Source organism: Pelodiscus sinensis, chromosome 3 (genome assembly GCF_049634645.1).
Source record: "Pelodiscus sinensis isolate JC-2024 chromosome 3, ASM4963464v1, whole genome shotgun sequence".
Lineage (NCBI taxonomy): Eukaryota > Metazoa > Chordata > Testudines > Trionychidae > Pelodiscus > Pelodiscus sinensis.
The window spans coordinates 138,719,270-138,736,282 of NC_134713.1; the positions used below are offsets into that span (position 1 = coordinate 138,719,270).

General features: G+C 43.2%; 1 protein-coding gene and 1 long non-coding RNA gene across 10 annotated transcripts in view; one reads left to right on the forward strand and one right to left on the reverse strand.

Annotated features, from left to right (window-relative positions):
- LOC142827996 (uncharacterized) overlaps window positions 1-9,970 on the reverse strand; it is a 48,756-nt gene extending 38,786 nt beyond the window's left edge. The window contains exon 1 of the long non-coding RNA XR_012902860.1: window positions 9,649-9,970. This is a non-coding gene — a long non-coding RNA (uncharacterized LOC142827996). The remainder of the gene's footprint in view (window positions 1-9,648) is intronic.
- Window positions 1-17,013, forward strand: part of LTBP1 (latent transforming growth factor beta binding protein 1) — a 321,387-nt gene that overhangs the window by 204,878 nt on the left and 99,496 nt on the right. For 5 of the 9 annotated variants that reach the window (XM_075924972.1, XM_075924974.1, XM_075924975.1 and 2 more), the window contains 5 exons: window positions 1,620-1,642; window positions 3,579-3,681; window positions 4,876-4,974; window positions 12,282-12,407; window positions 13,403-13,528. In XM_075924972.1, the coding sequence (XP_075781087.1) occupies window positions 1,620-1,642; window positions 3,579-3,681; window positions 4,876-4,974; window positions 12,282-12,407; window positions 13,403-13,528 (477 nt within the window). The remainder of the gene's footprint in view (window positions 1-1,619; window positions 1,643-3,578; window positions 3,682-4,875; window positions 4,975-12,281; window positions 12,408-13,402; window positions 13,529-17,013) is intronic. The other 4 variants (XM_075924973.1, XM_075924977.1, XM_075924979.1 and 1 more) reach the window with 1 other exon arrangement.

Sequence of the window (17,013 nt, forward strand, 5' to 3'; positions counted from 1 at the left end):
GATAAGTCATGTATCTCTTGAGAATGTGTTGTGTGCTCCTTGGCCATAATTAGGATGAAGCCTCACAGGAGAGAGAGTAGAAACAGTGGCTCCATTGATGCTGGAGCAGTTTTCTGACTAGAACTGGGGCCAGGAATCTGACTCAATGTCTTTGACAATTCAAACCATGTTTTAAAAGAATTAAACTGTTAGCAAATAGCATCCTTTAGAGTGCATTGGATTTACATTCAAGATAAACTTGAAACCTACATAGGTTGACAATAGTAGCCCTCTTTAAGGATTTAAAAGTCTCAGGTCTATCTGTCAGTGGTTTGGATAATATAAAAATATCCAAGATGCATTACATTTTTAAGTTTAAATATTTAATCTAATATCAAAATACTAATTTTTGACAGATTATGAAGCAGTTGAAAACCATTTAGGATTTAACTAACTACCAACAAATTTTCATTTGTTAAAATATTTTTAATATGGAAATTTTGGGAACAAAGTTGGTAAGAAACTAATTTATATTTGTTTTATATTTTGCTGCTTTACAATTTAAATAATTCACAACTGAACAGATTAATACCAAAACAAAAATTCCTTACAAAACAAATACTTGTATGCCAGGATTCATTCTAAGGTTTGTTCTGCACTAGAAAATTAGGCCAGTTAAACTACTTAGTCAGGAGTTTAAAAAATGTGCATCTCTGAGTGCCATTCTTAAGGCATTCTAAATCTCTGCGTAGACAGTGATAGCCTGATGGAAGACTTGGAGGTGGATTACATATGCCAAATGGAAGTATCCCTTCTTTCAATGTAGGTACTTTCTGTACTGGAATACAGCAGCTGTAGTATTTTAAGTGTAGATAAGCCCCATATCTCACCAAACTAGATACCATAATATACATGCTTAGTCCTTTTACACACTATCTCATTATGATAGCAGTGCTTTAAAATAAAGTATAAAAATTCATTTTTGGACTTGTCATCTAATTTACTGATTCAGATCATTAGCTAACATAAATATATGGAGCTATATTGAATTTGATGACTTTATGTTGATTTACCCCAATTAAGGATCTGGCCTGTATCGTTTATTTATCCCAGGTATTCCTTGAGCCAAATTCAGGAATTGCACATGTTATTGATGTGGTTCTGTTATCCTCCGCTCTCCCTTTTTTCCCTTAATTCACAAGAATGTACGCAATGCTCACAACATCAACAGCAATAACAAAACTACTACATAAAATAAATACTTCAAAATACTATTCCATAGTTTTGCGGGTATCACCGTGTTCCCTAGCAGCTCTGACAAGTTCTACTAAAATTATATAAGAACTAACTAATGGAGCTGAACATTAGGGGACAAGATGGCAAGGATGCTATTTAATAGAGCCTAATTCTGACCTTGATTTACAGCAGAGTAAGTCTACTGTCTTTTGCAAAGTCATTTCTCATCTCTAGCAGTGTCATCTCTAGCAGAATCAGGCCCATATGTATGAGACAACCAAGTGGAAATGTCTGGAATGCACAAATAATTCAGAATGCATTAAAGCGACTCATGCTTTTGACACATTTTTTTAATTCAAAATAGTTATTTGTTTTCTTTCCTTTTCTTTTCTTTCTGGTTTTAGTGGCAACTACAGCTCCTGATCAGGTAAAACATGAATTGTTTATTGTATACATTCACAAAATACCTATAGTACAATATAGGATCCAGGGGTTTGCATCCAGTTATGAGAAATGCATGTACATGGGACTGTAATAGTTACTGTTCAAGACTAGCCATTCAGACACATTGATATTACACATACTCTTTAATTTTCCACTGAAATTTACCAGTGACATTGACAAAGCATCAGTCATAATTGCTTAGGGCTAACACTGTGATTCATCATACGTTCATAAAAGTTAGGGCTCTGATTCATCACTCCATCTGTATTGAGCAGCATACTTAAACATGTGCTTAACTTTAGGCTCACACCCAAATCCCATTGAGTTCAATGGGTTTTAAGCATGTGCTTTAAGTACTACCCTAAATAGGGATGCTTCCCTGAATTGAGGCCTCAAGACTTATACTAAATCATACTGCCATCCCTACACAATGGAGGACTAGATCATGAAAAACAGTGACTCTGAAAAGAATGTAGTGGTCACAATAGACAAGCAATTTGACATGAACTCCTAATGTGATTCTATGGCAAAAAGAATTAATTCAATCCTTGTATGTATCAACAGGGGAGTAATGAGTAGAGATAGGAAAAGGGTTTTGCCTCTGTGTAGAGCATTTGTGAGATTGCTTCTGGAATAGTGTATACAATTCTGGTGCCAGCATTTTTAAGAGGATGTTGAAAAATTGAAGACAGTGCAAAAGAGATTAAAAAATTTGACAGTTAAAGAATATGTACAACAGTGAGAGATGTAAAGATCTTAGTCTGGCTTATTTGAAAAAAAAAAAAGATTGAAAGGTGACTTGATTACAGTGTCTATTTACCTCCATGGGAAGAAAATATAGGAACCTAAAAGACTCTCTAAGCTAGCAGAGAAGAGCATAATGAGAACTAATGGCTAGAAGCTGAAGCCAGACAAATTCAAATTAGAAAAAAGGCACAATTTTTTAACAGTGAACATAATTAACCGTGTGAACAAATTATCAAAGGAAGTGGGGTGGATTCTCCATCTCCTCATGTCTTCAGATCAAGACAGGATGACTTTTTGGAAGGTAGGCTTTAGTCGAACACAAGTTATTGGGCTCAATAGAGACATAACTGGATGAAATTTAATGGTCCTTGTTATATCAGAGGGTAGACTATATGATCTAATGATCACTTTTGGGCTTATACTCTATGAATCAGTATAGTTTACTGATTTCCTCCATATGAAGCTATACAACTAAGAATTTTCAGCCCTTAGCTACAGAAGTAACCAAAATGATTTTTAAAATAAGTTCTTTATTTGTGTGACATTTATTTTAATTAGTATTTGTTTTAGTCATTGCTCAGGCAGTGAGAATTTTGCCTAATTAAGAAATGTAAAACAGCCCTTCCTCCCCAAGTACATGAAATATATTTCAGTAGGCAGGATACTATACCTTCTACTTTTATTTGTTAGGGTTAACAATTTTGCTATGCTTCATTTCACTTCTCCATTACTATGAAAGCATCTGTAATATAGAAAAATAAAACAGTGACCATTGTGATAAGCTGTCTGTCAGCCAAAGGCCTAAGATGCTTATGAGTGTTCCCCTATATTGGTGAGAGAGAGAGATTTATAAAATACAAAATTGCACAATAAACTGCAATTTAAATATACTTTTGAACTGTTCTAACATGAGAGATGGGGCTGCTCTTGGGTGGTAAAGCTACTGTGGAACTAGACACCACTATGAGTAACCATTTCAGATAATGGCAATACAGAATGGCATGCCACCATTATTTCATATTTTAATTAGTAGTACTTTGTTTGCTGTTAACATGCAGTAATAGATATGAAAGAGCAGCAACTGTTTTTTCCAGACAATAGTTCCTCACACAACTCAGAAAATTGCATTAAAATCACATTTTCAAATTGTAAATTTTTGATTTTTTTTAAAGGAATTGGTTTCACTTGATGATCAAGAAAAACCTATAGTAGAGCCTGGTCAACCTCAGCTTTCTCCTGGGATTTCAACAATTAATCTGCATCGACAATTTCCAGGTAGCTCTTTTTCACTCCTCCCCCTGTAGTGGCTGACAGTTCTCGTGACTTAAAGAGTGGAATAATACATTTTTGCTATATGTTCCTTTTGTTTCACAACCCAATTGCTATTTGAAACTCTGGATTCATAAATTTAGGGCCTGATCCTGCAATAATTTATTCCTGCAAGCGATCCTGACAAGAACAGTCCCATTAAAATCAGTTGGACTGCTTGTGTAAGTGTGTACAGAGCTGGTTCCCCCAAGCCCAGTCCTGCAGATGCTCTGCACACACAGAACTCCCATTGAAAATCAATAAAAGTGACATAACGGGTGTGTAATGGAACAGTTGTACTGTAAAGAGGGAACTTTTTTACCTAGGCAAATTATAAAGGGAATAGTAATACAAAACAACTGCATTTTGTAACACTGTTATTAAAAATGTACCAAGCGCTTTAGAGAATAAATACAAAAACATCATCTCTGCCCCCAAAGAAATTACACTCTCACTTCAAATTGGATACAACTTTTGGGAGTAGTAAACCAAAGGTGTGAAAATAAGAAGGGTGACAGTTAGACCACATGCTGACTTTTCCAGAATGTGCGTATTTTGTTTCCATTCAAGTTACTGTTGTTGTTAATGGTCACTTAGTCCACTACTTGTAGCCACCTGAAAGAGGTGAGCTTTTTGAATGGATATTCATTAAAAGCTGGCAGTGGCTTGGCTAGCAGGTTTTGTGAGAGCATTCAATGAACAGGAGGCAGAGTCTTAAAGGTCACAGTCAGGAATGTAAGGTGTAGCGGTTGGCATTCCTAGAGGAACAAAGGCTAGAAAAAGTGTTTAGAAGCAAAAGATTGGTATTGTAGGTTGAGGTGAAATGGTGAAGGACCTTTAATATGAGAACAAGAATGTTAAAGTCCATAATGATGTTGGTGCAATCAACATACAAACAACTCTCATAGGGATGTGTAAATCTAAGTTTAGATGCAAATCTACATTTAGGTGCAAAAAATGTGGTCACTATACACTTTGTTTAACCCAGTGCAAAGGAATTTTTCCCCTGAAGTGGTGTAATGGAAAAAAACCCCTCAATTTGTTTTATTAATTAATTAAAATCAAAGCAGCATATATTGCTATCAGATTAGTATAGTACTGTGTGTATGATGTGTTGAAATATACCTTAAATATGATTGTTTTGCATTCTGTGTTAAATAGCAGTGATTGAAAAAACCTCCCCTCCCCTGCCTGTTGAAGTTGCCCCTGAAGTTTCTACTTCAAGTGCAAGTCAAGTAATTGCACCTACTCAAGTTACAGGTACAGTACTTGCCTTTTAGTTTAAAAACAAGATAAGCTATGATTGTGAACACATTCCTGACAATAACATCTAATTACTGTAACATTACTGTTGTACTGGAACAGCAGATAGACTAACAGAGAATAAGGGAACAATGAACAGTGAGATACCACGTAGGAGGTCAGAATATTACAGTAACAAGTATGCTTTTAGCAGATCTAGGACTTAGGCTCACCTGGTTGCAGGTATAATTTGCTGCCTCATTTTTATGCTCACAAAATAAATGGTGCATATAAATCTGTATAATCTCACCTTTAGAAGCCTGATTTGCTCTCTCAGTCAGGTAGTTAATATTCAGATTTATACTCACAGCTGAATTGTTGGTATAAAAATGCAGGCACAAATTGTAATCATATATAAAAAGGATGTGAAATGGTCTGTTACATTGTTTACACAGTGCCTACCACAATGAGATTCTGGTCCATGACTATGTGTCCTAGGCACTACCATAATACTAGTACTGATAATCTAGCATATATTTTATAGAGTCGGAATGTCTGTCTGTCTGTCTCTGTATGTTAGTCCATTTATTCAAGAACTTCTCCTAAATGGTAATAACCAGGACTACCAAATTAGGTATGCAACTTCCTCTTATCATAACTTAAAGCAAGGTCAGGGATTGGCTGTGCCAGGACAAGGGGATATGCATGGAATGCGATTGTTTTGCACCAAACTGAAAGGGAGAGATGTGGTAGCAAGGACAGTTATACTCACGAATGACCACGGAGGAACAGCAAGTGTTCCAGCTCCTGCTGCCCTGGGCTGCCCACAGGGAACAGCCACCTACTGTGCCACTTGGCCCCCTCTGGGAGAGCAGCTACCTACTGTGCCACTGGCAGGTGGCCTGTGTGCCCTCCTCCATTCTGAGGTGGCCCCAGAGAGAAGCATGCCCCTCACTGGTCATTTCTGGCCCCGGGGAGAGGCCGCTGGGCAGCCTGCACAGCCCCGTCCCTGCCTTGGGTAGGCTGCACCGCCCCCCACCGCCTCGGGCTGGCCATGGGGAGGAGAGAGCAGGAGGCCTGAAGGGCCCATCCGCTCCCACCCCAGTCTGGCCTCGAGGAAAATCTGGCAGAAGGCCTGCACAGCCCTCGCCTCCTCCCACTCCCAGATCCCAGATTAATTCTAGTAATTAATATTTAATAGTCAAATTGGATTGCTGAGTGAAGGGAAAGTGATCAATGGGAGACCAGTGTGGCAGATGCAGGCAGTTGTAAGACACCAAGGAAAGATAAAATATTGGTAGAAACTATAACAGCAGAGGAGGACACAGAAATGAAAGCTGACAGAAATGAAAGCTGTCAGAAGGCAAAGATAAGAATGGCATAAATGAAGGCTATGAGAATTCTTTGCACTTTAATACTGCAGAGAGGTAAGTGACCCTGGATAACCTTCTGAAGGTGAGAAGACAGTGAGCCACCTAAGGTCACTGAAAAGAAGCTTGAGAAGCTACATTGAATTCTACTGTAAATTACTAAACATCAAGGATCATGAATTAAATGTAATGCAAAGAGGAGAAAAACAGCAGGACAGAGAACTTTTTGCTGTAACTCCAAATGTGATTCACGGCTCTGTGAATATCACGTAGGGCCTAATCCTACTATCACTGAAATCAAGGGTAAACATTCCTGGTGCAGGATCAAAGAAGTGGGCAGCAAGAATGACCTTGCACATTGTTATCTACTCTGGTGCTTATGTCAGGGTGTGTCAGCTGAATGGAAAGCATTGCAGACGCTTTCAGATACTTGGGACAAAACCCTCCTTGACTTCAGCAGGGTGTATATTTCACGCAGGGGTCAAAACTGAAGGAAATTACTCCGATCCTGATATTTCCAAAATTGTTCTGCTAGTACTCAGGCACAAAGAGTCACACGTGGGAGTATACATTAGTTATTGTTCCAGCTCCAGCCCAGATCCCCATTAGTCTAGCTTCATTTACTTCATTCCACCAAAACTGCTCTCTCCAAGGTTTCCACAGGCTCTTCCTGGTCAAATCTGAAGTCCAGAATGATCCCCAGCTCATTCTCTTGGATGTCTCCATGTTTTTGACATTGTCTGTCAATCTGTCCATTTTGCTTGTCCTTACTGGGTTCTCCTTCTGCCTTTCTGGCATCTCTTTTGGCACATCTGTCTCTTCCTCAGTTCCACTTCTGTGGAGATTCCTCATTGAACTTCGTCCTCCACTTTTCTTTTTTTTTAAACACTTTCTTTGTTCTCATCCATTTGCGTGGCTTCAAATAATACCTCAATGCTAACAAATACATTTACCTATCCACTCCCAGCTCATTCCTTTATTTCACCCTACCGCTGACATCTCCTGGATGCATTTTCCTCAATTTAAACTTAATACTGTCTAGTCTGAGTTTATGACACCCTTTCTGCTCTGTCTTTGTCACCATCATTCTTCCTATTCTCAGGACTGTAACCTGGGTGCCATTCTTTCGTACTCATACTTTCTCCACACATGCAGGTAATTCCCAAATCTTCTCACTTCCCCCTCCATATTATCTCTAAGGAATGTCTTATCTATACAACTTAAGTTCCATCAGCTCCAGGCCTGATGCTGAGTTAATATTTGAATGATGACTGAGGCAGGATAATTTCTTAATTTACTTGACAGATTATGAAAGTCTTACTTTGAAAAGGTTTTTCCTGCAGCCCCTCCCTCTATTTTCAGCCTCTTCTCCATGCTTTGAGGGAGCTGTGAGCCATGCTCTGACCTGCCCCAGCAAGTCCTGGGGTGGTGGGAGCTGTGAGCTACGTGACTTCCAGAGCATGTGGCTTCCCCCTCTCTGGGGAGAAGCCATGCAGCTGCCCTACTTTGTCCTCTCCCGCCCCCCTCTCCCCCCCATGATCCCCTATCAGCATTCTGCATGGTCCCCTGCTCCCCACATCTGGACCTTGTCTGCACCCCCCACTGGCTCTGAGCCACACAGGCTTGTGGTTAACTCCTCACCCACATGCCACCGGCCTCTGAGTGTCCCTCCGGCTGCTGCCACTTGGGCAGGAGGCTGCCAAAATTTAAATGAACCACGAGGCTCCTCTGCTGTCCAGGGTAGGGGAGGAGAAGCAAATGGGATCCAGGGATGAGGAGGGGAGAACATGTGGGAGCCGTGAGAGCACTCAGGGGTTGGGGGAGGAGGACAAATGGGGGGCTTGGGTGAGGAGTGGGGGGCACATGAGCTCTTGGGGGCTTGGGTGGGGTGGGTGTGGGAGCCATGCATCCTCTCAGGTGCTTTGGGGGGGGGCAGGAATGTGGGGCTTGCAGGGACTCATGTAGGAAGGGAGCTCTCAGGAGCCGTGCAGGCATGGGGGAGCCATGAAGCCTCACAGGGGTTTGGGTGGGGGGAGGAGGGTGCACAGGACATGTGTGGTTTCTCCAGTGGTCCAGGGGGAGTGGACACATGGGAGCCATGCAGCCTTGCCCCTTGCCTGCAGGAGGCTGGAGCCACATGGCTTCCCCCAAGATGGTGAGATGGAGAGGAAGAGGGAGGGGTGCCATGCCCACTTCCCCCTTCTTCCCCCTCCCCACTTCCTGCCAGAAGGAGAGAGCCAGGTCAGCTGTGGCCTCTGCCAGCCCTCCTTCCCTCCTCCCTCCTCCCTCCTCCCCCCCATGGTCAGAGGGGGAGAGCTGGGGCTGCCTACCCCTGAGAGGGGGGTTGGTGAGTGTAGCGAGCAAGGGGCACTGCCCCCTCATACCTTTTATAAAAATTCCTGAAATCACTAAAACTTCATTTTGTTATTGGGAATAGTTAGGACTTGATTTCTCCACCAGTCACATATATTTTATATTGCTGATTGCAGTGTTTCTTTTCCAGCTCATCCCATATTTCTGGTGACAGAGTGTCCACAATCAGTACATGTATTAGAAGTAACTAGAAGGGTTGTAGCATATTCTTGGACTTTAGTAATCCCTGCGTCCTGGAGGCTCTCCTTTCTTGTGAAACGCAAAAAAATTTTACAGTCCATTTCAATACAGAAGTTAAATCAGTAGAGAAAAATCATGACGTATTCATGGCCTAACCTGGCTTTTTAAAATTTGCACAAACATTTTCTTTACAGCTCTGTAGCCCAGTAGACTCTAGGAGGGACGCCTCCCCCTCTGGGTCAGTGGACAGCCACTCCGCTCCACTACCCACTAGCTCAGTTTCCCCAGGGGAGTTAGCGGTGCTGGGGCTTCTGTCTCGGGTCACTCCCTAGTCACACTCCAACCAGTCCCGGGGCTCTGGCCTATGATCAGGCTGGGCCCACAGTCACTGGGTTTTGGGCTGGGGCTCAGGCCAAGACAGCACCAACATTTAGTAGGGCTACAGGCCCAGGCCCTAGTTCAGGGCAGGACAACAAACAGTTCACAAGTCTGAATTGCCTGCCCCTTGTGCAGGCGAGTGTCCAGCAGATGCAGGCTGCTGTTCGAGAACAGCCAAAGGGATGACACTGTCACTCTGGAATGGGGTGGCAGGGGAGATGCAGGCCCACCCACTCCACTGTGTCCCAGTCCAGGGCTCTAACAGCAGCAGACCAGTCCGCTACTGGATCAGCAGGGATCCTCACTGCAGCATGCTGACCCCGGCTCTGGCTCAGCCAAGCTACTGGCGGCTATCCCTGGGCTGCTTCCATTTTTCCCGCTCTGCACATACCTGGCTCCAGTGCAGGTCTGTTGTGCTTTCCAGGGCTGGAACCTCTGGCCAGGTATGCAGCTCCTCCCAGCCATAATCCAACTGGGGGCCTGGTGAGCCGCACCAGTCCTTAGTTTCCCTCGGGTCCAGATCCTTGGTTGAGCGTGCAAGAGAAGCCTCTGGTTCCTCTGGGGGCTGACTGGCCTTTCAGGCTGATCTTTTATAGTCCTATCTCCGCTTCCTGACCTCCGGTCAGGTGGTGTGCTGGGGTCGGGCGCTACCCACCAGGGCTCTGAGAGGGACTCCTCCCCCTCTGGGTGAGCGGATAGCCACTCCACCCCATTACAAGCTCTCATATCTGTTATGGCACATGTGATAGGCAGCCATTCAGTTCCATGGATCAATGTAGCAGTGTTTCTTTTGAAGTATTTTCGTGAAGAATCTTATTTCTTTCACTGGGTCAAATAAATTGCAGCACTAGTGTTGATGTTTCTGAACACTCCAAATCTGAACTCTCTCATGGTCTGGAATTCAGTGCCCATCCTCACTGTTTCTGAGTTGTTTTCTTAGATAAGTTATTTGACCTTCATAACTCGGTATGAACTTACTGGTCTATTTCAGCGTGCCTGGAAATCTCTGAATTCCTTTGTTATCTTTGCATGGTCTGTATCATTTAAATATTAGAATCAGTAAACATTGTTCCCTTTTTGATCAGCTTCCTGACTAAGAAGGTGGTTTAAGTTGTTTGAAATTGACCATTTGTCTCAGTCCACTTAACATATTTTCTTGCAATTTTCATTATTCTCCACAGTTGCTCCTAATGTTCTGTCACAAGTGCTGCCCTAGACTCTTAGGTCATCAGTGTGCACTTTTATTCTTGCAAGACCTTCTAGTATCTAGGACATGTTGTTATGAGGTAAAAGACTTCTAGTGCAGAACATGTTCCAAAAGGCAATCTCAGAAAGCATTCTCTGCCAAAGGGTTACGGAAAGTACAAGTCTGTGTCCATGGGAATCTGCCAAACCCTTGTGATGTATCTAATTTGCTGAAGAATTTGGCTTCTGCCATGTTAACAAACATTTCATACCTTTTGGGCAAGAGGAAATATATCTCCTAAATTGTCCTGTTAAACTCCTTAAAGTCAGATCAGAGTCCTAGCCTGTGCCTTTTGTCTCTACAGTTACCAAGGAGTAAATCCAGTGTGTCAGCTCTCCTCAATAATCCCATTTGTTGTCATGTTTCCCATCTCTTGCTACTGTCTTTTCCTAGTCTTGTGAGACATTTTGGGTGGCACATATAACAAGCTGTGTGTCTTCTCATAATTGTATCTCGTTAGTAGCTGCATGTTGTTATGAGCCATTCTTTTTTCAGGTTCTTTCTTTGATGGTTTTATGAATAACATTTTGCCTTCATTTGGGTTCTGTGTCACTCTCTACAGCCATTATTTGCATTCCTCTTAGTGATACTGCTTGGCATAAAAATATTGCCTTTTGCAATGCTAGATCCATGTCTCATCGGTTATGTCTAGACTACAGAGTTTTTCCAGGATACCAGAAGTATCCCGGAAAAGCTCTGCTCCATCCAGGGAACGCGTCCACTTTTTCGGAACAGTTTCTGAAAAAGCGGGTGCATTCTTTCGGCATCCCTGTATTCCCCTTGGTAAGAGGAATAAAGGATGTTCTGAAAAAGGAGGTTTTTCCAAAATTTGACCCCATGTAGATGGGCCAAATTTCAGAAAGCCTTTTCCAAAAAGAAAGTGGAAAAAGATGCATTTTTTTTCCGATAAAACTGCAGTCTAGACGTAGCCATAGAAGCATTTCACATGTCTTCCTATCGAATCCCAGAAGAATTTAATCTTTAATGAGAGATTTGAAAGTCTTCATACACAATTCGTGGTCCTTATCCAGAAGATATAGCCATAGATAATTTTCTTTTGTAGGGGACACTGAGGCTCAGTCCTTTTCAATAGCTTTTCAAAGCTTTCTTACCTTTCCTCTTGCACTTTATGACTTGAAAGGTTTCCATTTGAACACCGTTTCAACAGCATATGTCCTGAGTCCTAAACTAGCAAGGTTGGTAAAAGGGTTTTAAATTAAGTTAAAGGATAAAACTAATGAAACTAAGTTCTAAGATAGAATTTAGAATTTAGGCCTAAAATAGAATGTTTTGATATTTAAAATCATTGTGAGCTGTCTACACAAAGAATCTTCATATTTAACCGAGTTGTCATATAATACATATATAAAATAAAGTAGCCAAATCTATATTTGTCCTAATTTAGGAAATTTGTGTTTTCATAGACAATCTGCAGTGATATTGCTAAAATCTACGGTCTGTGACAATAATTCTGTAATCCACTAGAGTTAATAGTTACTTAGCATCTATGGTTATTTTCATTTTACTTTATCTTCACTTTGGATTTGCATATACAGCCACTTGATTTATATACGGGGAGGGTCAGGAAGAGATGGGGAAAAGAGTCATCTGACTGTAGGTCTGTTAGGCCTTCAGGGTAAGTTGGACTGCTTAATGTGGTCACAACTAATTTCAGGATTTTCTTCCGTTTAGCTGAAATAACTGAATATCACCCATTTATTGAAATATTTAACATTAGTATGTCATACATTTTTTTTTCTTTTTCTGTGTGTCTATAGAAATTAATGAGTGCACAGTGAACCCCGATATCTGTGGAGCAGGACACTGCATTAATTTACCTGTGGGATACACCTGCATCTGCTATGAGGGCTACAAGCTGAACGATCAACAGACAAAATGCTCTGGTATGGAAGAACTTTTTCAAAAATAAGGACCGTTTTCCTGCCAGATGCTATATCCAACAAAGAAATCCTCTGTATGGTCCAAAACAACTCAGAAATGTACTTTTTTTTTTAAATCAAGCAATATTCACCAAAGCAGGCTCCACTCCAATGAACTTTTCAGCCAGACTTAGTACTCATGAAAGGTCTCACTGAAGTCACTAGGAGTTGAGAGCAATAAGCAGGAACCCATTTTAACATATCTGACTTGTGTGTGTTTGACAATCCAAGTGTGAGCTAAATATATATAGCATGATGAATGTCAAAGTCTATTTTAATTGTGGAATCAATCATACTTTGGAGGCACTAGTCTGCATTTTGGGAGGCATGGGATCACACAAGCCCATGAGATGCTCTGGGAGGGATTTTGCCTCAGGGAAACAGAATTCTTCTCAGGTTTCCCCAGTTCACAGTGAACTGTGTTGCTAAAACTATCCTTCTAAGAGTACACTTACCTCTCTTTTCCCACCTACCCCATGCACATGTGCATGCGTGCGTGCATGCGTGCGCGCGTGCACTCCCCCCCACACACACACACAGCCTTCCCCGAGCCAACTGTGACTCCTGCACCCCCAGCTCCCCTGGCCTGAGCCCCTCTATATATACCCTAGTAACTCTGGGTAAATGTGCTAGTTCTTAATATGGGGAGTACCACAAGTACTCTTGTAGCATTAAATACTTGTAAATGGAAAATTTTAAGATTTGAATAGTATCCACTATTTTGTCTTCAAGCAATTTCAGTACTCATGTAGCTTAAGCCAGTAAGCATGATTCTTCCATCTGTAAATCTTTGATATAGCCTTCTTGTGGCTGTTTAAGAGAGCTGGCTTCAAACAGTAAAACTCATTGCAAGCCTTGTCTTTTCGAAGGCATGTGTGTGTTGTGGGAGTATAGGGAAAAGAGTCATGGCCAATTATGTTATATTTTTCAATATCTTTCTATTTTTATTTATTAAACAGATATCAATGAATGTGCTCAGACACCCCATCTGTGCTCCCTTGGGCACTGTGAAAATACAGAAGGCAGTTTTCTGTGCATTTGCCAAGCGGGATTCATGGCCAATGAAGAAGGAACAGAATGCATTGGTAACGATTGCTCCTCTTTATTAAAATGATGATGACAATAAGCAATTTTAAAACAACTCATTAAGGTCCTGAACCAAAATTAATTGAAGTAATTGAAAATACTCCTTATGACCTCAGTGAGCAATCAGGTCCTAAAGCCTAGATCCTCAAAATCAACATCAGTTTGGTGCCTATATACATTTGAGGATGGAGTCTAAGAGATCTGTATAATTATTTTCTTCATGACATATTTATTCGGAAAGGGCAAAAACCCTAACCTTACTCCCAGGCATTTTTGTGTGTATAGCTACACAGGGACATGGTTAACCTCGTTGAGTGTTGTCAGTTATTTATTTTAAAAGTTATTGCTTTTGCAGATATGAAGTCAAGAGTCGCTCTGATTCCCCCCCCCCCCAACTGATTGGCTACAGGGTGAGATATTTTTAAAAATTACAGAACAACTCTTTACCCCTCAAACTGCCCCAAATTTGGCATGGCAGTCTGCTTTTCCACAGTTTTCCTTGGCATTATCCAACTGTCCCTTCTTGCTATGGTTAAGCCCCATAGTGTGAACACACTCTTCATGTAGCATTTATACATCACTTTGATCACTCCTTTTTCCACTTCTCCCGGAGGCTCCAGCTGCACCCACAGCCATGTGTCCTTTTCTCTCTTCCCTTTGCAAAGAAAAATGCCCAGTGACTCCAGATAGATGTGGATCTGACCTCTGGCCATGTCCCAGCATAGTATGTGTAGATTGGTGGATTTGATCACTGCCTGGGGAAAATAACTTGTCACACCCACATCAACTCATAACCCATGCCTCAGGGCTCTGTGTTTTGGTCTAACACACAAAAAGAGCGAATGTGGCCTGGCAATATCAAGTAATAGTTCGGTTCCCAGCATGAGACTTTGGCTACCAACCCACAGTCTCCAGCAGTTTGGTGGTCAGAACCTTCAACCAGCTGTAGGGATGAGGGGAGGGGTAGTTTGCAGGGCCTTTCATCCCCTTATTGTCCTCTTTTCCCTCACACTCATGGCACTGGGGACCACATCTGTATCATCAAGCTGGGTAATCATCAGACCCAGTCACCTGACACTGCCAAGCTGTATCAGATCATTTCCAGCATCTGCCCCTTGGGCCTCCTTCCAGAGCAAGACCGGCTGCATCCTAGTCCTTAAAGGGGCAGACCAACCTGATAAGAGAGTAATACAGAGAACTCAAAGGAACAATGGCTCAGATCCCTTTAAGTATTTGAGACTAATTCCTATTGAAGTCAATGGGAGTTTTGCTTCAAATACCTTTGAAGATCTGGGAATAGTTTTCATGGATTTACACCAGTAAAACTGAAAGCAAGATCTGTCCTACAAGTTTTCTCATCTACTATATATTTGAGAAAGTTTGTGCATCTGTCTGCCTGTGTGTCTGTCTATCTTGTCAGTCTGTTTGTCCAAGAACTCCTAAACCCGTGGTCCCCCCGTATTCATTGTCTGGGGGAAACTCACATACCCCAAAAATGTGAGTATTGTCGCAGCCTCTCAGCAAGAGCCAGGAAAGACAGAGGGTATGTCTACACTACAAAGTTAGTTCGAACTAACGGACGTTAGTTCGAACTAACTGTAATAGCCGCTACGCTAGCGCTCCGCTAGTTCGAATTTGAATCGAACTAGCGGAGCGCTTAGTTCGAACTAGGTAAACCTCATTTTACGAGGATTAAGCCTAGTTCGAACTAGCTAGTTCGAATTAAGGGGTGTGTAGCCCCTTAATTCGAACTAGTGGGAGGCTAGCCCTCCCCAGGTTTCCCTGGTGGCCACTCTGGCCAACACCAGGGAAACTCTATGCCCCCCTCCCGGCCCCGGACCCCTTAAAGGGGCACGGGCTGGCTACGGTGCCCGTGCCAGGTGCAAGCCTGCCAGCACCCAGCCAGCAGACCCTGCACCTGGCACGGCACAGAGCCACCCACCCGATGTCCCCCAGCCCACCCCCTCTTCCCGGGACCAGGCTGGCGGCTCCCGGGAGCTTGCCCTGGACCGCAAGAGGCGGGCACCTTCCTGGGCTAGTGCGGACTTCGTGGACCTTGTCCACGATCTCCGCACTAGGCACAGGAAAGTGGCCGTCTAGGGCAGGAGAGCTGCCAGCCTGGCCACCCAAGAGCAGGTGTGCATGAAAATCAAGGGGGTCCCTCTCCAGCCTTCCACAAACTTTGGGCAGAGACACCACTCCTACCCCCTGGCTAAGACTACTCCATGGACCCAACCTCCATGACTTGATCTCACTTCCCTTTCAACTCTGTTCTAGTTGTAGCCTTCACAGCCTCCTGCAGCAAGGAGTTCCACAGGTTAACTATTTGCTTTGTCAAGAAGAACAACTTTCTCTTACTAGTTTCAAGCCTGCTACCCATTCCTTTCCTTTGGTGTCCTCTAGTCCTTCTTTATGGGAACTCAGGAAGAACTTTTCTGGATGCACCCTCTCCACCCAACCCCTGCTTTTAGAGACCTCTATCCTGTCCCCGCTCCGTCTCCTCTTTTCTAAGCTGAACAGTCCCAGTCTCTGTAGCCTTTCTTCATCTGGGACCTGCTCCCAACCCCTGATCATGTTAGTTGCCCTCCCCTCTCCCAGCCTTTCTCTTCCCCTCTCCCACCTCCTTTTCCCAGTCTCCCCCAGTTTTGTTCAATAAAGACAGAGTCAATGTTGGAAGAAACGTTATCTTTATTTTGTACATCAATAAGAAGGGGGGCTAGGGAAGGGTAAGTGGAAGGAGGTGAGGGAGGAATGGGGCACGAGCCCCCGATGGGGAGGACTGGGCTGGCTCTGCAGGCTTCTGGGGGTGGAAGCTCTCCTGCAGCCCCCCAATTGCCCCCTCTCCCCAGATGGCAGCCTGCGGCAAGTGCAGCCGGGCTGATGGCCGAGTGGTGTGATGTGCCCAGTGTGGGTACTCCGGACACTCCAAGCCAGAACTTCTTTGCAAGCGGGGCACCCCTTAGAACTGTGTGTCCGGGGTGGGGGTCGGGACCCTTTAAGCGCAGCCCGCGGCTAGCCTGAGACAGCATCTCCATGCTCTAAGTCCTCCTCTTATGCCCTGCCAGCACTGCTTCCGGCCATCCTTAAGCCCTGTTCAGAGCCCACTCAATGTGGACTTGCTAGTTCGAATTAGCAAAACGCTAATTCGAACTAGTTTTTAGTTCTAGACGCGTTAGTTCGAATTAGCTTAGTTCGAATTAACTAATTCGAACTAAGTTAGTTCGAACTAACTTTGTAGTGTAGACGTACCCAGAGAGCTTTGGCTCTGAGTGATTCTATTGAAAAAGCTATGCTGCCTTCTGAAGAGCCAGAGCCACCTCGACCTCCTGTAAGGCTGCTAAGAAAAGGACCGCTACTCCCTTAGCCCAGAAACGCTTGAAGAAGAGAGCCTCCCCAGTGAGGTCTCTTCCTCTTACCCCGTCTCCTATAGTAAGAAGGGAGATGAACCTGGCACCTCCAGTACCACGGCACCAAGTGGCAACAC